This window comes from Cyprinodon variegatus, unplaced genomic scaffold, assembly GCF_000732505.1.
Source record: "Cyprinodon variegatus isolate N-32 unplaced genomic scaffold, C_variegatus-1.0 Scaffold42, whole genome shotgun sequence".
NCBI lineage: Eukaryota > Metazoa > Chordata > Actinopteri > Cyprinodontiformes > Cyprinodontidae > Cyprinodon > Cyprinodon variegatus.
This window is the reverse complement of record NW_015150495.1, coordinates 498,986-524,843: the sequence shown is the minus strand read 5'-3', so window position 1 is coordinate 524,843 and position 25,858 is coordinate 498,986. Positions and strand designations below refer to the sequence as shown.

The 25,858-nt window shown below is 36.6% G+C and overlaps 1 protein-coding gene across 1 annotated transcript in view; it reads right to left on the bottom strand.

The window, feature by feature from the left end:
• The window catches only part of cdh18 (cadherin 18, type 2), a 194,123-nt gene that overhangs the window by 75,408 nt on the left and 92,857 nt on the right, over positions 1-25,858 (bottom strand). The window contains exon 4 of the mRNA XM_015370148.1: positions 25,486-25,605. Coding sequence (XP_015225634.1) covers positions 25,486-25,605 — 120 coding nt within the window. The remainder of the gene's footprint in view (positions 1-25,485; positions 25,606-25,858) is intronic.

Genomic DNA, 25,858 nt, shown 5'->3' with positions numbered 1-25,858 from the left:
CCATTTTGCTAGTTTAATTTCATTGTCCAATTCTAGGTTATTAGATAATCTTAGGTTATTATTCTGATCTGGTCATAGTGGTACTGAAGATAAATATATCTCTGTAGTAAAGTTTTTCTCAAACCTTTTAGATCAAGTCCTACTGTACCTAAGCAACTACAAAGTGTTCAGAGTTCTGCCATACAATCAACAACCTAGAAGAGGACAATGGAAGTACAAGAGGAGATGGGATTTACATTTTGTTGTATTGTGTCCCAAAGAAAACCAGAAAACAAAAGCACATTCTTAATTGTTTGAAGTGAGGTGAAGAGAAGGTTCTCACCAACCTGTTCTCAATATCAATCCTTCTTATAATAATAAATATGGCTGCTGTGCCTTTAAAAATAACTCTTGCATTACATAACATTCTATGTTGAGGTATTTCCTACCTTTTTAAATCGTAATTAAATATAATTACAGACACTTTTAGGAACAATGTCTTTGTAGCTGACATGTTCCTCACAGAAGACAGACATTGGTATTAGCCTATATTCCTAACAGTAATATAATAGTATCTCTCTGTGGAATATGTTGTCACAGAATAAGATATTTATACAAAGACTTGTCTCTTTTAAATTAAGTCTTAAGAAATCTATAATTATTAAAGAAAATTCTGTTTGTTTAACTACGGAAAACATAATGTTTTGTTTTTTTTTTTTGATTTTTTTAATGTTTCTACTGTGAGTTTGTTGTATGTACTGATTGTGATGATCTGTGTTGAAAATGGACCCCAGGATGAGTATACTCTACTCTGGTAGAGACTAATGGGGATCCTTAGATAAATAAAGAAACGGTATCATCCAATCCCAGCGTGACATGCCTAGAACTTATTAAGTAGCAACTTGGAGGCATCATATTTAGATGCTGAATAATCAGCTGACTGGTGTTCAAGCTGGTGATTTAACAGAGAGAGACAGCATCTTACACCATCCCTAAGACAGAGCATAAAGGACAAAGGAGCTGCCTGTTTGCTGTATTGCATCTTCATAATAATGATCCAAAACTCATTACAAGGTAAAGGTTAAACTATAGATGAATCTCGGAGAAAAACTCAAAATCCAAAGCCAAATTCCCTACATTTGTACACATGCATGGTAAATAAAGTTTATTCAGATCCAGATTAAGACTTTGCCCTTGTTTAACAAAACAGACCAGGCACCGCCCCGGCCATACAGATGATTCCCAAATCAGTCTTTTCTTCTCCCACTCTGTCCCACCATCACTTTAAAAGATTCTAACACACTCCTCCACTTGAGGTAGAGACCTGCCCACTGCTCAAAGGAAAAAGTTCACAACTTCACACTTAGCTGTAAACCACACTGGCACTAAAATGACGGCGTAGAGACCAAATATGCCACAGAAAAAAATGTTAAAGGAAAAAAAAAACTGAGAAACATCAAACCACTTCAAACGCTCATCGTTTTAACTAAAGCTTGAGCTCTTGTGTGTGAACATCCAAAAAGGAAAAAAATAAAAAATCAAAGCATAAGGGCAGCCCTGGTAGATTAAAACTGAATTTCAATTTGAGCTGAAGATGTAGAAACATATCTCACTTTGGTTTTCCAGGCAACAGACAGGCTCTGCTCTCACAGCTTACCAAACAGAATGCCTCATCAAACCAGGTCTTTTCTAGGTTCACAAAATACATGTTAAAGGTAGAGTGGAGGATTTTCATGAATTTTTAAAAAGACTTTTTTTTTTCTTTTTTTTTTTTTTAAATGCACATGCACAACCCTGTACCCACTCCCAAGAGGGGCGGTTACAGGGTAAAGGCGTGCCTTTTACATTTCAAACTGAATTTTGGTATGTATTTGCTTGGGTACATTTTGAAAAATAACTCTCAAATGTCTTTTTCTTTTTATTTAAGTAAAAGGATGAGCAGTGTTAAAGAGGAAAATGCAAATAGGATTATTGATTACTAATTTCATTTTTGAGTCAAACAATGCAGCCACATTCTTAAAATGAAAATGCTTTTTCATTGGAAATATGGTAACGATTTGCTTTCATATAACTACACATGAGGATCATTCAAATGATAAAAATGGCTATGAGTACTTCAAATCCTTAATCAAAATGCACACAAAATGTAAATATTTTTTCACCATCACACTTCTCTCCCTGATCACATGGTGATTCGTACCACAGAATAGTACATCAATTTAACCAGTTGTAAGGTCTTCACATTAATTGCTCTAAATATTTAACATTAGGTGACACTTGTGTATGATGTGCAATGGATGATGCTCTGCTGGAGGATGTCAAAATTGGGAGAATTAGGGGGGATGCATTTTTAGGGATCACCAAGGTTTCCTGACCCGCAATAATGATTGATTTATTAGATAGTATGACTCTCTAGAGCATCACTCTTTAGATTATGTGGTGAATCGGGTTCAGTGTTGGAGAGGCCAACCTGCTGGACCCACACCATCCCTCTTCATCAGGAGGTCAGTGCACACTCTACCGTACAAAAAAGGGAAGGGTATCTGGCTGCACGGTACTACAGAATATAAAAACAAATATGGATAGACAACATTCCATGGTATGAAATTGAATATTTATATTAAAATATTCATATTTTTAAATAGATTATGCAGTACGTTCAAAACTGGACACGGTTGGTTAGCAGTCAGATGTGCGAGTATTTATAGATAAATTACTAAATAAATAAATTTAAGCTTATAGAATGCTTGGTAGGTTTTTGGCTTTTTAACAATGTTTTAGTTGAATTAATCATGTAGCTGTTAACCAGTCTAGGGTTCTTGCCGTCGGATTCTTATCAGCATGAATTCTGCCACAGATGTTAAATACAATCAACAATATTTAATTGCGTGAAGCAACTTTAAAAACAAAATAATTCTGTGAATTTATCCATAGAATTGGCTACCAAACATATTTATCCAGCTCTCCACATCACTCACCAAAACATCAATTTCAGCCTTAGTTAAACTGTTTTTTTCCATTTATTTTAAAAAATTTTATTTATTAATTTCACTCTCCCCTGTAGTTGCTATTGGTAACCATGGAATAAAATCGATCAGCTGGCTCGTTTGCATAAACAATGACATTCATGTGGGGATTTGGACCATGATTGGTTAAATGTGAGCATGTACAGTAGAGGAGGCAATATCAGGGGGAGCCTTGTGTGTACAGGTGGGATTTGTCAAGGAAATGTGCTTGTCTTTGTGTGTGTGTGTGTGTGTGTGTGCATCGTTCGATAAATCTGAAATATCTTTAGCACACACAATTGTTGGCTTTTGGGTATTTGTGAACTTTAAGTATAGATCCAATCCAATCATACATGAAACCCTTGGTCCATCTGCTTCACAGAAAAAATGAAAGCCCTTCTTGTTTCCCCTTAGTTTAAAACACCATAACAGTTCTCATGGGAAAGGTCCCAACACATCTTATTAGTTCCTACTGATTTTACTTAATGTAAAGTAACCACTTGGTCTAATCAGGAATTTATTTCTGTTGGCACTGACAAAGATCCATAAAGTAAAAAGCCTTAATGCATTTTTTTATGTCCAAGACTTTGAAAAGAGCATCCTATAAAATGTAATAGGTTTTAAGAAAAAGGAAAAGAAGTGGAATGCTTTATATGATACAATGCACTTTTTTAGGCACCCACCGGGAATGAAAATGGATGTTCAACAAAACATTTTCAAGACTCGCAACCCATGTAGTTTACTGTAGCAAAGTGTTCTGCTGAAATGCCAGGTCTCAGCAGGCATCTGCTGCTGCTCTTTGTTCCACAAAGTAATCAAAGTGCTGCTAAAAACTTTTCTCTAATGATTCATGCCCTGCAAACTCTATCATAAGTTCCTTCTTATTACCCTCAACCTTAGTGATACTTGACCTAAAGTCCTTGAGACACAATAGTTGGAAAGTTGCCAAACTTTTCTACTAAAAATCACTCTAAGATGGACGATCTGACCTTTCAGATTTCATATTACCTCTTTGTTCATAAAGGTGCGACATTCCTAAGCAATATTTCACAGCTCGGACCAAACCAATAAGCTTATACACAAAATTTATGGGATTTGGGTTTTATCCTGGAACAATAAGAAAAGCCAACTGGGAGAAGCATAAAATACAACAAACAAAAACACACTTTCTTGTTAGATTTTCAAACCAGAAAGTTAGTCATATGAAATCCAAAACCTTCCATAAAGATTAAGTATGTCATTGTAAAGTAAAAGAAAAAGATACATGATGCAATGTTATCCCTCTTTTTCCTTTCTGTTTCAAAAAATTAAAATTTGAAGGTTGAACTAATTTGCTTTCTGATCCCTCTTTAATCTTTAAATAAAATGCAACCAATTTCCATCACATAACACCAGATCAGTTAATAAAGTTTACCTGATTGTCGTTCAATGTTAGCATAAATCTAGCCCCTCTGTGAAGGCCTCAGATGTCTTTTAGAGAACACTGGTGGACAAAACCATCAAGAAGATAAAGGGACACAACAGAAAGGTCAAAGAGAAGGTGGTAGCAGGATTATGTCCTAAAACAATAACCCCAACAATGAACAAGTCTCTGTACAGTACTTTCACCATCTGAAAAAAGGAGATCAGATGGCAGAACTGCACACTATACATACCAAGGATGGCATTGATAAGGATGCAGCCATAAGATTCATGGTAACTCCAAAGAAGCATTAGAGATCAATGGTCTAGAAGGGAAAGGATACTGACAGAATTTCTTTTAATTGTGCAAGCCACAAATCGTGTCTTTGTACTCAAATGTCCAGGCAGAGGCAGGCAGAGTACTCCAAAAAATTGAACATAAGTAAGACTAGCACTACTTCAACATGTGTCTCCACAAGCATAAAGTAGCCAACCAAGAAGCAGAACCCCCAGTTCCAGCATGAACTGGCAGTTCAATAAATCTGGAATAAGTTTGCTCAGCCCTTGCCAGCATCTTATCAGGCACCTCCTGAGGATCCTAGCAGGCAGGTACAGGTAAAAGAACAAATGAATCATAAGCACAAACACAGATGAATGATGGGTTGAGAAAACAAATACACAAGGAAACAAAATTTGCATGCATAAAAAAAGAGCAAATGTACATAATCCAACCAATACACATTTTATTGCAAACTAAAGAGGTTGTCTTTAAATCAATACTGTATGAGGGAGTTAACTTTACTGGAGTGTGGTCATAGGTTTGGCCATCACAAACTCATAAAGTCAAACAGTAAATATTGCTGTAAACACTGACTGTAATGTATAATGAAATATACTCAGAAGTCGTATCACTTTTATTGAGTAAAATTATATGGCAATAGATATATTAATATTGAACTATTGCCAAACCCTATGTTAGAAGAGGTAAAAGTGCCTCCAGTGACTAAGACTAATTCTGCTGTTTTCTATACAGTATATAAAGGTTGACCACCAAATGTTACAGAAGGCTCAGGGTGGAAAAAAGCTAAAAGGAATGCTTATTTTAATATCAACTTCTGTGGAACATTTTTAAGACTTTTTCTTTGTTTCGGGAAGTTCTAGTAGAAAGAGTAGCTAAAAAGTTTACTCAAGCAAGAGTAGCAATACTTCATAAGGATTTATCTTATGGGTATGTCTGACTGATAACATACACTGCATTTCATTTTGAACTGGTTGCAACACACTAAAGAAACACAATAGGTGGCCATATTAATGTTGAATATACCAACTCCAATATTTTTAGTACTCCATATTTTCTATTTTTCTCTTTCACATACAGTATATGATGATGCAGTTTCCAACTCTCTCTGACCTTTAGAGTCTTTAGTACAATCCTATGTGTTGGGTGTGAGAACTGAATGTAGTTAGACTAAATCCAACAGACTGAATGTATTATTTGCATGCAAAATGTAAATTTTTGTCCACTGGAATATAATACCAAATATATATTGTATTTATACAGTTCAATTATGATCCTCCACATAGTGGTGAAGGCATTGTGATGTGGGGGTGATTTTGTCGAAGGGAAAAGAAAGCTGGTTAGAATCAGTGGAAAATCAACAAAGTTTAATACACAGTAATCATGAAAGAGGTAAGAGACCGTGGTTGACAGCAGGAAAAGACACGCAGTCATAGCTTCAATGGAACAGCCTGGATCAAAACATATTCATTTGTAAGATTTGTCAAGTTAACATTCTCATCTAAATCTACTTGAGAATCTTTGGCCAAAACACAATCCAATCAGATTGAAAAAAAATAATTTTCCCTAAAAAAGCAACAATTTTAGTCTATAGATGAATACAAATCCAGAGGTTTTGAATATCACAAAGGTAATAAGGTAATGATCTAAGAATTAGTGAAAATGTCTTAAAATAAGTGTATTTACCCTTAATTTGAGTAGCTAAATAAGAAAATCTCCCAGTGGAAGGAGCATTTTTATCCATAAAATCAGATTATTTGATATTATGCACTTGAAATAGGACACTGCACTTTTTTCCTTATTTTAAATGTAAACTTAATCATGCACGGAAATTATTGGTTTATCACAGAAAATAAAAAGAGAGTTTTTTGGTTTTAAAAGATATAAGAAAAAGCTTTGTGCAAATTTTTTTGATGGACATTATAAAGGGACATCACCAAGGATTGCATTGCAGTAACTTAATTTTTCTCCAATACTGAAAAAGTAAGTGGGGTATTTTACGGAAGGAACCAGAAAACATACATCAGTGTTCTGAAAGCGAGATCTCACCCCTGAACTCTCTTTCCTGCTCAACTCTGAGACTCAGACCTGCTCTCCTAAATCTCTACGGTGTGCGTCAGTTAATTTAGAAAATAATTGAGAAAGAGCTGACTTCCATGAACCTGACCTCATCTGACACGCTGAGGTGGTTAGCCTTTTCCTCAACCTCCTCAGTCTATTATAGTCGATACTATCACACTATCCACCTCTTTTTCTGGCGGGAAACTTCTAAAGGAGAACAATCTCCCAAGTGAACAAAAAGGATTAAAGGAGATTACTAAAGCACTCTTCAATCTCCAGCTCTAGGAATCTTAGTTTTTGGCTCATCTAATACAGTCTTGATGTGGGTACAGTTGCACAGTTTGAGCGGAAAAAACATTGGATGAAAGCAGCAACTCAGTTTTAGATCATACTCCCAGTTTTCAGCTACAAGAATGAAGCTTCCAATAAAGTTTTAGCACGTAAATATAACATACATATTTGAGAATGTAAAACAAATTGTACAATCAAAGATAACAGGAATAAATACAAAGACTTCTTATAAATGATATTCATTTATCAGTCAAAACAAGCCCTACCCTGTTTGAAATTTGCTCCACTTCAGTTCAGTTTAAATCAATTAAATTCAGCCTATTTATATAGACATTTCACAATAAATGTCATCTCAAGGCACTCTACAGAGAGAACTGAATCAGATTATACAGTCAGATTGGTTCAAATGTTAATTTCAATGAGACATTGACATGATAGCAAGTTACCTGTGATTAAAACATCTATTGAAAGATACAGTTAAATATCACGACTTGTAGAATCACACATAGAACCAGTTTGACGGCATGAAGCTATCATGAAAAAAGATCTAAAGAAATGAAAATGAGGAAAAACAAAGTAGAGTTTTGTAGACTAAGTTTCATCTATTAGTCTACAAAGGGTTTTAATCCAATTTCCAAGCTTGTTGGACTTCACACAAAATGAGAGCCAATATCTCTAAATTGAGAAAAAAATGGCATAAAGCTCACTCTTCCTCAGAAGAGCATATGGGGAAAGATCCAGGAAGTCACAAAATAACACAAAGTAAAATCTAAAGCACGGCTTGTTCTATGTAAATTGTATTATTATTATTATTATTATTATTATTATTATTATTATTATTATTATTATTATTATTATTATTATTATTATTCACAAAGACACCAGGAAAAAAAAGGCATCCATGGAAGAGCTCCAAGGCAGAAACTACTTCTCTCCGAAAGGTTGTCCCACATTTGCCAAACAATGTTAACGATTCACAATATCCATCAACTTATCTTCTTCTGCAGTTCCGTCAGGGTCACGGTGGGGCCGGTGCCTATCTGGCAAAAACGATCTATCTATAGGTGAAAGGCTGGGTAGACCCTGAACAGGTCTCCAGTCACAGGGCAACACACAGACACATACAACTATATACCCACACCCCCACACCTAAGGACAATTTAAAGAAGCCAATTAACCTAACAGTCATGTTTTTGGACAGATGAAGCTGGAGTACCCGGAGAGAACCCACGCATGCACAGGGAGAACATTTAAACTCCATGCAGAAAGACACTGGGCTGGGAATCAAACCCATAACCTTCTTACTGCAGGGCAACAGTGCTACAGACTGCAGCAATGTGCAGCCCTGACTCCTAATACTTCAGGGAAAATACTTTGTAGAGACGAAGCTGAACCTTTCTAGAAAGCTATTCGTTACATCTGTCATACAACAAATAACTTCAGAACAACACCAACCTGAATAATTAACCTCAACAACTAGTCATAATCGTAACCCTGATCTCTACCAGAAGATGTTAAAAAAAAAAACTGTTTGGGAGTTCATGGGTTTCTTTTTGAAGCTGCCTATTCCTAGTCTGATACAGTATTAAATGCAACTGAGATGTGACATGATCTCACATATACCGTTAATCTATGAAGCCCTCCATTTTGGCTGAATACAAACAATTCTATATGATGAGGGGACAAAAAATTATTTAACACAGATATCTCAAACACGCAGTTCTATTTTTACAAACTTAATGGTACATTCAGTAGTTTCTGCTGTTAAGGGCAGTACAGCTAGGTTCTGTATACGTTGACATTTCCATGTAAAGCTGCACAATCTTCAATAGCTTTTTTATACTTAAAATAAACTATAATTGATAACTGCATTTGGGATTAACCTAAATCATCTTATATACTGATCAAATTTTTTTTTTTATGATTTCAAACATTTTAATGTAATAAAAATATGAAAACAGGAGAAACTGTGAAAGGTCAGGTATTTTTTTTTTGGAAATAGATGCTTGTACTACATCACAAATGATTGGCATATCAAACAATTTTCCTTTATTTAACCACAGCAAACGCTTAATCTACTAAGTGCAGAAACATCCTGATCTGTGTCAGCTCCTTCAATAAACTCAAACACTCACAAATCCCAGATCAGCAGTGAAATTAGCCTATTTAGGATTCAAAGGGGACTAAGGGCTTCGGTAATGCAGAGTCTTTGCATGTGTGTGATGGAGTACAGATGTGAAGCACGGTTAAGGGGCATTCGACCATGAGTCTTAAGAGGAACAGCCTTGATGTCTCTGCGGATAAGTGACAGATGAAAAGTAGTGAAGGGGAAGACAGGAGTTATGACCAAACTGTAAAAAGGATGAATGCTGCACCACATCTCAGATGTGCTTTCAGCTGAGATATAGAAAGCGCTTTGCTGAATTCGCTGGCTTGCAGTTTTGAGATTTGCATACCATGTAATCAAGTAAATCCTCTGCAGTCAGTGTTGTTGAACACAGTTTGAATGTCACTAATCTTGCCACAACAGCCCTTGTATATTTATTAATACAATCCTCTGGACTATTTTGCATTTATTTAACAGAGGTTCAGTGCACCTCACTAATTCACGGCTCTATGCATGCTTTAAGATGAGTCCTAATGTAAGCTGCAGGCAGGGGGTTTAAAGATCTTCAAACAAATACATCCAAACTGATGATTTCTGGCTGTTTTTTATAACTTATAGTTGCTACCTTACTAATAAAAAATTAAGCACTAGATTAGGCAACCAGGATAAACTTCAAATACCCTTTAATTCCCAGACCTGCAAGAGGTATGTGCATGTTTGTTTTTTTTTTTCCCCTGAATGACGGGATACCTTGATCTGGATATAGGGGCTACAAATGTTAGCATGACAGGTTTAGTGATATTGTTACAGGCCCTTGTTGGAGCATCGGACCATCACACCTCATAAAAACATGTGACACCATCTCCTGCTTTTATACAGTCCATTAGAGCCTGTATGTCGGGTCTGCAGGAGGCCAGATTATGGTACCATGCAATGGCCTGCATGAAAAGCATAAATATGTACAGTCAGAGGGGCATTCTATAGGAATGTACACTTTAGGAGGGCAAAAAGTCTTGATTTCTTTTTCTAGCATTTAATATTGACTTATAATTTTATATCAGTCATTGACTAATAAATACAAAGAAATGTGTTTTAGATGTGTCTAAAGACCATATAGCAATCATAAAGACCATCATTACGTTTAAGGTTTTTATAAGACATTTTATTTTAATCTCTTCCGCACATGTATTAAGAGTCAGAGAAGAATTGTTATTACTTCAATGCAATCAGGGGACTGTTTTTAACTAATTTATTAAAGTTTGTAAAAAGTGTGATTGGTTAACTGTTATTCATTTGCAGTACCATGCTACAACAATGAAAATATTTGAAAAATCTCATATGTTGGGCAAAGTCTTGGTTTGAAAATGTCTGTTAATTATATGAATAAAATACTCTTTAAAATCTTAATTTATTGTTGATAGAAAAATGTATGGATATAAATTTTTACTAAAATTTTAAACACCAGTGTCAAGACGTACCATCATCATTTTAAAGCAAATAAACTGGTAAAATCATTTGCGAACCGTTTAAAAACACATGAGGTCCATTAAAAACAACTACGCTGTTTAATAAAGTTATCTCAATCAAAACCATATTGCCAAGTCACAACACATGACATCTCAGGGCAATTTACAGAGCCTATTCAATCAAATCATAAAGATTGACTGGTTAAACGTTTCCTATCTAGCTGATTGCCTCAAGTCTTTGACTTTGCAGAATTTCTTCCTCCAGTCATTCCACCGTTTTGACTTTCAGTTGAATAATTTATTCACCTTGTCTCTGCTTCAATATTCCTGGTATAGCCCTGCCTCCTTTTAGCTAATTACTTTGCTCTTAAGTTAGACTCGGCATCCTCTACCTTTTATAAAGACACTGCTTCTCAGTTACACTCAATTTGTCCATATCTTTTAACAACATTTAAAGAAATTAGTTTTTATTGTTTGAATAAATACATAAATCATAAACACTATTAAATAAAATAGATCTACACATTAGGTGTAACTGCTGTTACTGATTGTCACTGGGGTTTCCTAAAGCAACGTTTAACTCTGTGGCTGTAACACCAGTGACATGTTTCATGAAAAATCCATTTTAAAAAATGGCTACCACAGAGTGGGGAACCACATGTTTTATGATCTATTCACTCAATTATGTTGTTTATTACATTTGCTTTCAATATTCTTGTAATTTCCTGCCAATAAAGTGAATCACAGCAGTGATGTCAACTAAAGGCTTCATTTGAAAACATCAGTTTTAATATTTCTGAAAACTCAGAAGAGACAGATTTCTAAATATTGGCCCCCCTTTAAAGATTTTTCTTTAAATAAGATACTTTTGTTGAACAGTAACAATGGTGACATAAAATGAAGTTGAAAACAGCTTTTCAATATATATGTATTATATTAATTTGCCATTTTGTTTTAATATGTCCTTTACATTGTAAATTTGATTGCCATTCTTTTTTTTTTTTGCAATTTCAATCAGAAAAATATGTTTAAACTCAAAATACAGCACCTTCCCTCCACTATTCACTGTGAGATGAGCACTTTTGTGATTGTTGGTGTTTTACAGTAAATAATTTAAAATTATGAGCAATGTGATGGTGACAAATGATTTGATATTACAAAGAATGTTTAGATGTAATATTTCTTTCAAATCCTAGGGAAAAAAGCAGAGATGTTTCTGTAGAATAAGCCTGGAACCAATGAATAAGATTTAGCAATAAGCGGCCCTTGAGAACCAACTTTGGACATGCCTGCTGTATATGGTAGAGGTGGTGTTTATATCTCTATAATGACAGCTAATGCATGTTTCAAACATACCAATGACTATTTTGCGAAAACTATACCACTATTTAGTAATTAATTATACCAAATTATGTCCAAGTTTGCAAATTTCTATATTGTCTAGCTTTATATGTTTATATAGTATTCTATGTTCAATACTCAAATCATCAATCTAAATAAACTTTGTCATCAGCTAACAGGACACTGCACATTGTTTTGTTTTTAAATTAATACAATTGAAAAAAAAAAAAAAAGATTCATCATTAGGGCTAGGTAAAAAAATTGATTTATCAATTTTGAAACGATTCCTTTACATTTTTGCAAAATCGATGTCTAGGGAATGAGATTGATTCATTTTATAGTGACCCGCCTGACAGTCACATTCAAATAAGCAGGAAATATGCACTCAAGATGACTTCAAACCAGACAACTGCAAATATAGCCAATAGGTTGACTGAAGACTTTAACAAATGGGGGCTGACCAGCGAACACCCTGTAGTTGTTAGAGACAACGCTGCACATAGGGTTTGTGCATTGAAGATAATGCAGCTCATGAATGTCTGCTGTGTCACGTCTGCTTGCTTGATTGAGGCTTCGCTTTTTCACTTTTCACAAACAGGATTGCACTTTTGAGACAGTTTTGTTTACATCTCATATTTAAACTGATTTCCAAGTTTGCACTTTGTGTTTAATATGACAGGAAAAAACTAAATACATGAGTATTTTGAAACACAGTTGAACCACTTTCATTATTGTAAAAACAGATCGAATCGAAATGAATCGATTTAGAAATGTATGAATCAAAATCGAATCGATTCAGGACTTTGGCAAAAATACCCAGCCCTATTCATCATGCATCAAAGTCTAAACATTTTTAAACCCTATTCTTGTTCCTTACAATTAATTTCTAATATTTAGCAATATCAGAAAAAAAAAAAAAAACATAATCTCCTTTTCAACGGAACATTTAACCTCGTGGTTTTACACACTGCTTCAGTGATTTTTTTTTCATCCAGATCTAAAAATGAGAACAAAGGAGACTAAGTAGCACAGGCAGCAGGGCACTGAGGATCACATCATCATTAGGCAGGTTAGGCCAAACCGGAGAGTAGTGAACAACCAGTCAATGTTAAAAAAAAGTTAAGCAAATATTGTATTCCACAAAAATCCACTGCTCTTATTTGCAAGTGAACAGCATATAGTCTAAAATAAATAAATACATAAAAATGAAAAAAAAAAAAAAAACAACAACTTTATTTTCTTGGAATAGTCAAAACTAAAACTGTTTGCTAAATTCTAGAAATAAAAAAGAGACCTTTTTAGAAACAAAATCAGGTTTTAATAGATACAGTATATACGTGTGTTTGTGGGATAGAAAACAATTTTATGACTTAGATCATATAATTTTATTTTAAAAATGTATGACATCATAATCTGCCTTTTTCCAAATTATAAACAGCTATTGGTGGACAAATTATACGAGGTAAACTCAGTAAGTCAGCAGCAACAGCTGCTATGTTGTTACATTTTTCAGAAAAGGTGCAGCTCGGAAAGGTGCTTTGAAATTTTTCAACTCTGGATCAGTTTTAAAAAAATTTTAAATTTTAGTCTACTAGAAATTGCAGGATCAATGATGTTGCAACGCCTAAACAACAATGTACTGCTGTAGATAAACAAGCTGACTTCAGGGTGGACAAGGGTATGTCGAACTCTTTACTTGAAGACAATTAAGAATACTTAAAATCTTGTCTCATTTATGGTTAAGGTATTTATTCAACCAAAATAATTCTGGCAGTTATATCTAATAGAATGCATTTGGTCTGATGTCTAAAAACAATGCTTTTTCTTCATACAGTCAAATAAACACTGGCTGTGTCCGAATGTGCACCCTAACCCTTAAATCCCCATATAGTACTATATTTTGGACTAAAGTTAATTGACCACAACTTTTGCTCCCTGTTGGTCACCTGACTCCAGCTCCCCCCGCATGGTACCTGCTCCATCTTTGTTCTCTCTTGCAACCCCCCCCCCCAAAAAAAAAAAATCCACGATGCATTGTGAGGAGAGCTCTTGCAAAGCATCATGGGATATATTTGTTTATCTAGTGACCATTGATGTACATTACTTTTCAAGGTGCATTGGGTGACATTTTTTAGTGCACTACTCTTTCATCCACTGGACATTCAAACATCCGTAGAAATGGCGCAACCCTACATCAGTGTTTTTCAATCCTGGTCCTCAAGGCACCCTGCTCTGCATGTTTTGGATGTTTCTGAGGTTCAGCACACCTGATTCAGATGATTGCAAAGTCTGATAATCTGCTATCAATTGATAACAGGTGTGTAAAAACTGGGAAACAACTAAAACATGCAGGGCAGGGTGCCTTGAGGACCAGGATTGAAAAACACTGCCCTACATGGGGCAGATTTGGACACAGCCTTACAGTGAAATTGATTTGTTAGCACTGGTTTTTATTCTATTCTATACATCTGGTTTTAACTGCACTCCATGTGAAAACAGTTGAACTTTAATGGTGCCGTTTGCAGCTGTTCATTAACATTGACTGAAACAAAGCTGGATTTTTCCCTGCTTTGCTCTGACCTCTGCTTCTCCCAATTTTCCATTCCTCGGCTTTTTAGCAAGTATTTCTCTTATGCAAATCAGCATGAGCAATTCGTCGTTCAGGACCACTGCCTTCAGTCGCACTGCATCCTGCCTACCAGCATGACTGATTGGACCCCAGTTACAGTCCCGTGCTGTAATCAGGCGTCGACAATCAGCTGCACCTGCTGCACAGAAGTGCAGCTAATCTGTTCGTCAGGGCGGCTGTGGTTTCATGTGAGCAGCTTGCTATCATGGCTCCTGTTGTTTTATATTCACTCGCTGGTAATTACAAGTCAGCATCGAGACATTTGGGCAGTTATAGTGATTGGTTTTGTTTCTGCTGTCCACTTAACTGTCGTCTTTTGTAGCCCAGTGTTGACACACTCTATTTCACGTTTGGGCAAAGCAGTATGCCTCCTTAGTGGCCTCTTTTAAGCTTTTCTTCTCTTTCAAACACAGATGAGAATATTCAAGCAAAAATTATTGTGGACTTATAGTCAAACCTCCCATGTATCATTCACCTCACTATCCTCAAAAAGACCCATTCTAATGTGGAGGAGTCCATTTTTTGTCTAAATCTTTGGGGATCTCTACCACCTAGGTCCAGGAAACCCCTTAGTAGGAGTTTTTCATCAGGCCGCCACTGTACAGTTGGCATGTAATGATACAGAAGAATCACATCAACAGACCAATAAGCAGCAACTGCAGGATTCTATAAAGCCAATATCAGATCAAAATCTCTGAGGTATTTTTTTGCGATACATTGTAGAATCTATATTACGCCATGAAGGATTCCTGCAGTTCTACAGGCAGAACGGGGAAGAATCAGCAGCTAACAAGTTAGTCTACTGTATAGACGCCCTTTAGCTACTGTGAGTGCTTTCTTAAGTAAAGACACGTCACATATGGATGATTTTGTTAAATTATTCCGGAGCTATATGTATAAAATAGTGAGATGTTAAGTGCTCTGACACTTTAGTGTCATGCTGTAACTACTTTTATTAAAAGACTATACTTCCCCACAGCTCGTCCATCATATCCAATACAAGCAACATTTCTTTTTTCATGTCAGTGTACTGCCTGTGCTATCCTCATCTAGGTCCATGACAAAGTTTATTCTAATCCCAAGTTCCCCCCTTTCTTTTTGCATTTCAGATGAAATCATCACATTTCTGTCAGTTGTAATTCCATCAAGGCTTCAGTCTTTTCTCTTCTAGGGATGAGAAAATGCCTCTGTGTGACTTCGGAGATGATTATAAAGAAGTATGAACTAATTTCCTCTCAGCCCTAAGGACATCTGTTAACTGACTTTGAGATGTCAACTGTCCAAAAGAGTTAGCCTTTGATTTTGCAAGTCATTATCTTTGTCACATTTAGCTGAAGCAACATATGATAGGTTCAGTGCATACTGAGACCATATTGTTTGTTTCAAACAGGAGATACCGTGCAAAGCATTTAATTTCAGCTCCGCTCCAACAAAACTATGAATAACATTACACTTTTTGGCACAATTCATTTTACATATTATCTTTCTTTATTTTCTGAACTGAGCAACCTTTTTAACACACTGACTGAAAGAGAAATCCTTTTATTCTGAGGGCTTTGATTTGCAGTCAGTGTGAGAAAATAAAATGCAATATGTTCAGCGTTATTCAAATGACATTGAGCAAGTTCTCTCACAATATTTTGTCATTTTACAATACCCAGAAGTGAAATTGTGCATGAATATCTGGGAGCAGACAGGTGCTTTGTGCTTGAAATGAAAATAAAAACATTGCAACCTTGACTGCAGCTGGTTTCCTGCATGCCCTGAAATAAAACACCTTGAGCTGGTGATAGCAGCGCATTAATCCACGCAGTGTGCATAATGTCAGCACGTAGGAGGGGCCTATAAGTGGATACAGAAAATAATTGTTTCTGATGATGTTTGCTGCCTCATACTGTTTATGCTTTCAATTCTTTTAAAAACATATCCATTGTTTGCACCCTTAATGCATGCAGCAGTCAGTCAACAGCTTTGAGTCATCCTGTATACACTAAACAAAATGATGTGTAGATGAGGTAAACAATGCAAAAGTATGCTTCTGCAAATCTCTATGTTAGTGCAGGTGTGTGTGGTTTGCAGGAGTATGAATGGCTCTAGTGGGAGAGACCCAGTCTGCATCCATGATTCAAGGATCAGAATTTTTTAATGTTCATTTCCTTCTTTAGTGAACACAATGGATATAGGCTTTGTGTATAACCTGCAGCAGAGATTTCGAAACCCCACTGTTTGCAGTAAAAACAATTAGGTTTTATAGTTCATAATGTGATACATTTTCACACCATGTTCTATCTGCCTTGTACATTGCTGAATGAAGTAATGCCAAAGAAACATGTTCCAGCTGTGCCTTCCAATGCATTTTATACTGTAGCATATAAAACCTGGTCCGTGGATAAGCCAGGCTCCCACAGATTTTGTGGATATGTTAAGAAAACTACACTCCATGAGCTCCTCATAGAATGTAATATTTTTTTTTTTTTTTTTTTTTTTTGAGTGAGAACTTTTGCAAAAAGATCAACTACTTAAGCAAACATGAATGAGGCCAATAGAAATATAAGCTCTCTTTGAAGATGATGGTTTTTTCCTTCAGTATTTACGACAGAATTGAAAACTGAGATTTAAACGAAGAAACAACCCAAAGGTTTGGAAACATGATAGAACAGAGTTTCAGCTATGAATGAGTGCAACAGAAACCTCAACCAGGGAGTACCAGAGAGGTGGGAGCTAATGTAAAAGCTGATGACCTTAAAGCTTAAATGGGAAAAATGTGTTCCTGTAAATGTGAGCTCTGCCGTCCAATGATTTTTGCTTAGATCAAGTTAGATCATTAACTGTTTACTTCAAATAATATTAATCCTTGAGTGGTACTGAACAGTCCTCAACAGAAGCTGTTTTTTTTTGTGTATTGAAGATTAGAAGGAGAATTAATGTGACTGCTAGTGCAAGGTGAAGCAAGTTTTTTTTTCTATAGCACAATTCAGTAGAAAGACAATTCAAGGTGCTCTACCTGAATTAAGACATATAATATAAGGTACAAAAGGAAGAATACGAGCAATTCAAGATAAAAACTTGATACAAGCAGGTAGGAAAACAGATAAAAGTTTAAACTAATGATAGTTATGTTACAGGGCTGGGCGATAAAACGGATTTTGCCATTACCAGCATGCAATACGATAACCGGCGACAATTTTCCCATGTTGGTAAAAGAAATTTACATAATTCTGCTGTTTTTCCTGCATTGGTGGCTGTATGTCCCACCCCTTTAAAACTCTGCGGCATCTATGTAGTCAGGTGACTCCACCGATCCAATCAGAAGCATAAACAAAGAGAATAGCAGATGAGCCCAGTGAAGAAGCGTCTAACAAAGCTGTAAACAAAATTACATCAGTTTATCCTGTAGTGTAGAGATGAAGCTGAGCGTGCAGAGAAGAAGTCAAGAGCTCGTTGCCTGAGTTGAGTGTGCGGCAGACCGGTTTTGAGCGAGGGTGTGCTAGTTAAATGATGCGCATTTTTCTCACTGTACACTCAGTACAGTGGCACCAAAATTATGCCACAGATGTTGAGGAAATGCAAAGTTTGCCTGAAAACTGTTGGGATTACCAAAGTAACACATAAAACCATCACTACCTAGAGCATAACCACACTCTTGAGTTACAAAATTTGCAAAAAGGCTCCATTACCTTTGTGCAAAATACCTTTGTTCAATATTGCACTGCAGCCTTGCAGCAAGAAGGTTCTGGGTTTGATTCCCGGCTCGGGGTCTTTCTGCATGGAGTTTGCATGTTCTCCCTGAGCATGTGTGGGTACTCTCTCTGGGTACTCTGGCTTCCTCCCACAGTCCAAAAAAAAACATGACTGTTATATTAATTGGCTTCTCTAAAGTCCCCTTATGTGTGAGTGTGTTTGAATGGTTGTTTGTCCTGTTTGTCTCTGTGTTGGCCTGCGATGGATTGGCGACCTGTCCAGGGTGTACCCTGCCTCTTGCCCGTAGACAGCTGGAGATAGGCTCCAGCACCCCTCGCGTCAATTGGGATAAGCGTGTCAGAAAATGGATGGTTGATGTAATGTGATTTATTAAATAAATAAATTATAAATAGAGGAGTTGCATTTCCTGCACATGCCTTTTTTTCTGATAGAGGAGCCGGAGCATTTATCATGCATTAATCATTATCAAGGTAAAACTGCCCAAGTTATCGTGATGTTAATTTGAGGTCATATCGCAAACCTAGAAAGACACTGTTGCAGTAATAAATTCTTTTAACACAATCAACTGCAAGTTCACTGTGTTAGGAGAATTGATTGCGTATCACAATTGTATATTCCCTCCCATCTGATACATCTAAAGCAATATACTATAGTGAATTTTTACCGTTAACAACTTACTGTTATGGGCAAACTAACTAAAAATGTAAGTGCAAAATGTATACAGATTACAGTTTTATCCTAACTATCAAGACAAAGGCCCAATTCCAATACACCCCCTACTTTCAACCACTAGCCCTTACTCGCTACCATTAGCCCTCACCCACTACCAAAACACTCTGGAATTTAAGCCACAGTGGTTTGGGCTTTGTAATCTTCCTAAGGAATTGGGATATGTATATTGTTGCATAGTTGAAGTTCTGGTACATAAATTACTGTGTATTCATGTATGCACATATATACTGCAGGATATGTGCCACCATAAGAGAGGAGAAAAATCTTATATAAAAAAAATTAAAAGCCTCTTCCTTTTTGGTGCTTTCTCTGTCAGAGTTCTCATACTGATTTCCTTATGCTCCTTTCTGAGTTGAGAATCAGATGAACCCAGACACCAACAGCTTTGCTTGGTTTTCAAAATTAAAGGCAAAGAAATCTGCTTTGCAAAATTCCAATCGTCCATTTTTTCTGTGAAATTGTCTACCTGCCCTTCCCCAGCAAGTAAACATCTTAAATTCCTTGCTTTTAAAGACTAGATTCACACCCTATATGCAAAAAAGAATTTGGATAACACTACTCCCATGGGCAAAAGCAACATTTTGGGGTAGTGCTAAAAAGTAAGGCTAGGGGTGTATTAAGCCAAAGCCTATGCATTAAAGAGGAAACCTGGACAACTGTTTAAAATATAAACTGATGTATCAATCCTTTACTGACGATGGCAAATGGCCAGCACTTTCAAGTTAGGCAGTTACAAAGCAAGCTACATTGTAGCCAATGGGGTAACGACACAACAACAGGTCCCTAAGCAACATTATCTGGGTGGGCCCCATATAAAGTACAACAGGTGATAAAGGTTCAGGATACGGCGACACTTCCATAAATCGGTCAAGAAGATACAATTATGCAACTCTAAGTAGTATATGATCACACAATCCACACAGAAAAATAGCGACTGCGCACCTTGAATGGAACCATTAGTGACAGCGCACCATTACATTTTACAGACATCCCAAGTTCCAAAAACTAATTTCAGGGGGTGCTTATCGAACCCAACTACCCCCCATACATACAGACTTCATCATTCTTCACCTTCCCTAGACATATACTTTAGTACAGTGGTCCCCAACCTTTTTTGCACCACGGACTGGTTATATGTCAGACAATATTTTCACGGACCGGCCTTTAAATTGTGGGGGGTAAATACAATCAAATAAAATGATAAAACTGGCATAAATCAAATACAAACAGCATAAAAATAAAACTCACCATTATGTTGAATTAGTGGGAGCCCTGAGCTTGTTTCTCTGAAACAAGCCGGTCCCATCTAGGCGTAATCGGAGAAAATGATACACGAAGTGTGCTCCTGATGTCTAGTCTGCTCCGTAGCTTTGTTTTGGTTGCTGTAACCGCAGAAAATCCCGCTTCAGAAAGCGGTACCGGTCCGTGGCCCGGTGGTTGGGGACCGCTGCTTTAGTATATTAGCACAACAAGCCATGGGGCTACCTTGAGCTTCACAGCCCTCCTCCTCACCCACACTATCTCCATTCATCTCCTGGTCGCAATCTTTAATCACTGTAGTAGCAACCTCCTCCTCTCCCTCTTCGGTTCTTTGAAAGAACATGTTTATTTTGGGAAGTTTTTTCCGTTCTTCCAGCAGTTCTTCTTTCCTTTTTCTTTTCGGGAATCCGCTTAAGTACCTCTTTTTGGTATCCATGGTCACTAACACATTGTATGTAACGGTTATGGATTTAATCTATGCTCTGGGTTACCCATAATTCCAAGTCGTAGTATGAAAAATGAAATACTCGAATACATCGTTTTTTTAAGATCTTTATCATGAGTGTATTTTTTGCCAACCATCTAATAAACTATACACAGTTATTAAAATAGTAATTAAAAGTACCACTGTCTACTTTGCTATTGGTGTCATGTTTAAACGGCTCACCATAATGTTGAAAGCTGGTATGTGCTGCAGTATAAATATGGTCCATTGCGGTCAGTTACTTCAGTATCAGGTGGGTTTAAGAGGAATTTTTCGCACCATTATATCTTCAAAAACACATCCTAGTCTACAATTGCGTAGGGGGCCTACCAGGTGTCAGTAATGGGAGCCCTAAACTGAAACTGAAAGAAGAAACTAACTTTATATGTCTAGATTTCACCAGGAAAATATTCGTACCTTGTTGAAAACTAATAGCCAACNATGGCCAGCACTTTCAAGTTAGGCAGTTACAAAGCAAGCTACATTGTAGCCAATGGGGTAACGACACAACAACAGGTCCCTAAGCAACATTATCTTGGTGGGCCCCATATAAAGTACAACAGGTGATAAAGATTCAGGATACGGTGACCATTCCATAAGTCGGCCAAGAAGATACAATAATGCCACTCTAAGTAGTATATGATCACACAATCCACACAGAAAAATAGCGACTGCGCACCTTGAATGGTACCATTGGTGACAGCGCACCACCACATGTTACAGACATCCCAAGTTCCAAAAACTCATTTCAGGGGCTGCTTATCGAACCCAACTACCCCCAATACATACAGACTTCATCTTTCTTCACCTTCCCTAGACATGGATATACTTTAGTATATTAGCACAACAAGCCATTGGACTACCTTGAGCTTTACAGCTCCCCTCCTCACCCATGCTCTCTCCAATCATCATGGTCGCAATCTTTACTCACTGTAGCAGCAACCTCCACCTTTCCCTCTTCGGTTCTTTGAAAGAACGTGTTTATTTTGTAAAGTTTTTTCCGTTCTTCCAGCTCTTCTTTCCTTTTTCTTTTCTGGAATCCGCTTAAGTACCTCTTTTTGGTATCCTTTGTCACTAACACATTGTACGTAACGGTTATGGTTTCAATCTATGGGTTATCCATAATTCCGAGTCGTAGTATGAAAAATGAAATACTCGAATACATTGTTCTTTTAAGATCTTTATTATGAGTGTATTTTTTGCCAACCATCTAATAAATTATACACAGTTATTAAAATAGTAATTAAAAGTACCACTGTCTACTTTGCTATTGGTGTCATGTTTAAACGGCTCACCATAATACTGAAAGCTGGTATGTGCTGCAGTATAAATACGGTCCGGTTCGGTCAGTTACTTCAGTATCAGGTGGGTTTAAGAGGAATTTTTCACACCATTGTATCTTCAAAAACACATCCTAGTCTACAATTGCGCAGGGGGCCTACCAGGTGTCAGTAATAGGAGCCCTAAACTGAAACTGAAAGAAGAAACTAACTTTATATGTCTAGATTTCACCAGGAAAATATTCGTACCTTGTTGAAAACTAATAGCCAACACAGTTGAAAGATCTTCCATTACTGTATGGAGGTAACATTTTCTGCTGCCATCCATTTTTATATAAAGATGTACATTATATTACATGTTTAAACTGAGAATGAGCAATGCTCATGTTTTAGGAGCGTGTGCACAGGCTTTTAGTTTAAATACTTGAATTTCAATAAGCAGCTGCAAGGCATTAGACATATTAAAGCCATATTTAGTGAGCATTGCCAGAGCTGTAATAACAGCTCATAATTACTTTGGCAAAGACATCTTCATCATTGTTTGTGTCCTCTTTCAGGTTTAAAAAAAAAATCATTTGTTTATTGTGGTCAGATGGTCATTACATGTCATGTTATTTAAGTCATGCTCAGATCTAAAGGGGTGTTATCAAATCTAGAGATGGCAGAGGAGGGGGAGCAATAAGTAAAACTGGTCAATCTGACTCCAGCTGAGGATTTTGTTCAGTTCTGTGACAATCCCTTATGTCTTTTTTTACACTATATTCGTCTGCCAAAATCATGATTACCTTCTGTCCTTAAATAAACTTCAGTCACTGCTATGCGAAGATGCCAACCTAAGCTCAGAGGAGAAAAGGGCTGCATGTTTGAGAACTCATGTAACCCCCATCTCCCATTTTTTGAATTTCCCATGGAGGTGTCTCTGCAGTTTAAGTAATAACGGGCTCAGAGTAGAGGGGGATATGAGGATATGCGATCTAGCTAATGCACTGCAAGACATCTGCAGAAGCCGCTTCATCTCTCCGGCAGGGTGCTGGTACATGGTAGCATGCCAGCAGAACTACTTTAATACCTGAGTCAAGCATGTAAACGATTGCATGAAAGTGCAGCTCGCCGCATGTGTGCGTTCTCTGTTGACCAACAGGGGTTCTTGTGCTTAATTCTCTCTGTGAGGTTGGTTTGTCAGTGACAAAAAAAAACAGCAGCCTACTTGTATAAATTAATATGTGTGGGTGGAATAGTGCTGTGTGGAGAGTGCAGCTGGGTGAGACCTTCAATCACGTCCCTATCCTCTGCCGCCCCACGGCCAATTATAATTCAGACAAGCTGCAGAGTCAGCTAAGGCAAAGTGAATCATGTGATCTGTCCAAAAAAGACACTGTTTATGGAAAAACAAAGAGAAAAGCGACACAAATGATTCTATTTATCTACAAAGAATGATGTAAAAGCACAGGATTACATCACTGTTTAAAAAACATGTCTTTTGTCTACTAATCCAAAAATGTAACAGTTCCATCCATCCATCCATCCATCCATCCATCCATCCATCCATCCATCCATCCATCCATCCATCCATCCATCCATCCATCCATCCATCCATCCAATATCAAAACTCCCTTAAATAGTAGCATAAATTAAATAAAGCTTTATAACTTAAAAGACAAATTGTAAAAGTGTAGGAAGTAGTGTTGTCAAAAGTATCAATACTCAAAAAAGTATCGATACTGAAACGTTGTATCCGGATACAATACTCATTTTCAAAAGTATCGAGTACCAGTGGCACCTAAACAGTCATTCATCTAAAGTGCAGAATAGAGGACAATGCACTTTCAGAACACTGTGATTTAATAATTCTGTGCACTTTTTAGTTTCAGACTTTTTTTTTGTAACAGTTGCAGCTGCTGAGAATTATTTTTATTTCTTAACCGGTTTGGCTAGTGTCATTGTTATGTGTGCAAAAGCATAGCCAAGGAAGGAATACTTAATTTTAATTTTATAAGTTTTTTATCAAGCTTGCTTAATATTGTGCACAGCATACAACTTTTATTGTATTTATTTATTGTATTTTATGAAAATATTTCTGTAGAATTTTGGAGTTTTTGTTTTTATCCTTGTGGTATCGAAAATGGTATCGAGTATCGAATATATTCCTTAATATCGGTATCGAGTTGAAAAGTTTAGTATCGTGAAAACCCTAGTAGGAAGTAAAAATAACAAATCCATTGGAATCACGTAAGAAGCTCTATTATGACAAAGCACAACATGTATTTTAATCTAGAGTCTTCTGCCACCCCCCCGTGGAATTGTAACAATAATTTACAACTTTTCTTTTTTTTTTTCCCCTTAGGGCAAAGCAAAAATATACATCTGTTCATTTTATTGCTCATTCAGCTCAAACATTACTATCTCACATAGCTGTTAGTGTCTCCAAGGAAGCCACAGCTTGTCCCAGATGGCAATGAATCAACTTTTTCAAGAGAACTGTTGTTCACTTCACCAGATAGCACCAGAGGCAGCAGCGTAGGCAAAGCAACGTAAACTATAGATGCATTAGCAGCTACAGGGCAAATGACCTTGTAAGGTATGGGAACACAAGACATCAAAAGCCCTACAGCACACATGCTGAAAACATTGCATTTTTCACATCATATCAAAGTTATGTCTTGTACCTTCGAAGGATTGTTAATATTTAATGGATATGATAGAGGCCTCTCAAATAAAGGATGAACTTTAAAAGACTGAGCACTGCAGAGCAGGAAACAATAGCTTTCTAAAGAGATCTCTGCAACTGTCTCCCTAATCCCCAGAGAACTTACTTATGGTCCACAAGTGAGGTTTGCGTGCTAAACAAGAAAGTAGTTCCCAGACTGAAAAATAACTGTACTGTGTTGCTTGAGCCTTTTTTTTTTTCAGAAATCCTTATCTGTTTTGCTTTTAAGGTAGCACAGCATACTTTTCATAGCAAATAGGCTTATCCGCATAGACTTCACACATTTCAAAAGATGAACAATAATTTAGATTTCATCCATTTAACTGAAATTGCAAACATATTTGTTCCCTTAACTTTTTTCCCATTATGTCACACTGCATTGAATTTTCATACAGCAATAAAGCATGACAAACTTTCTTCATGGTTAACAGAAGCTGTGTTGACATATGACTGAAGGTACCACAGCTCCTTCTCTGTTCTCTGGATTGTATTTAGGGTCATCAGAGTAACAGTGGCTGCTCACAGCTGCTTTTCTACATCATTTGGAAACATTATAATTCCACCTCTTGCAGCTCAGTGACACAATGTATGTCCCTATAAAATATTTAACTGTATAGATGTTAAAGGCGTTATAATAATTTGTGTTTCAGTTCTGGTATTTGGAGTTCTGGTTACTGTTTTTTTTTGCAAATAAGTGCTTGCTTCAACACTTTTTCCCCCTCAGTAAGCAGGAATAACGCACCTGTTTTGGGGTCCACAGAGAAATACGGTTGTCCTTGTAAAATACTGTAGACTATCCTTGCACTGTTTCCATAGGTGGGGTCGTCAGCATCTGTCGCTGTGACTTGCAACACGGAGGTACCTAAAAATAGGAAAAAAGAGAAGCAAAAATGTATTTCCTGTTTTCTTTTTAAAAGGTTTTCTAATGCAGGAACACTGCTGTATTATTTTCCATTGCTTTGGAATCTCCTAGCAACCACATCTCAACTAGAACAGAATTGAAGGAGATTAAATGAAACAAGAACCTGTATAAAGATCATCTTACAGTTTAAATTCAAATAACAGACTTTCAACCTGTTTAATATATATCTATATATATATATATATATATATAT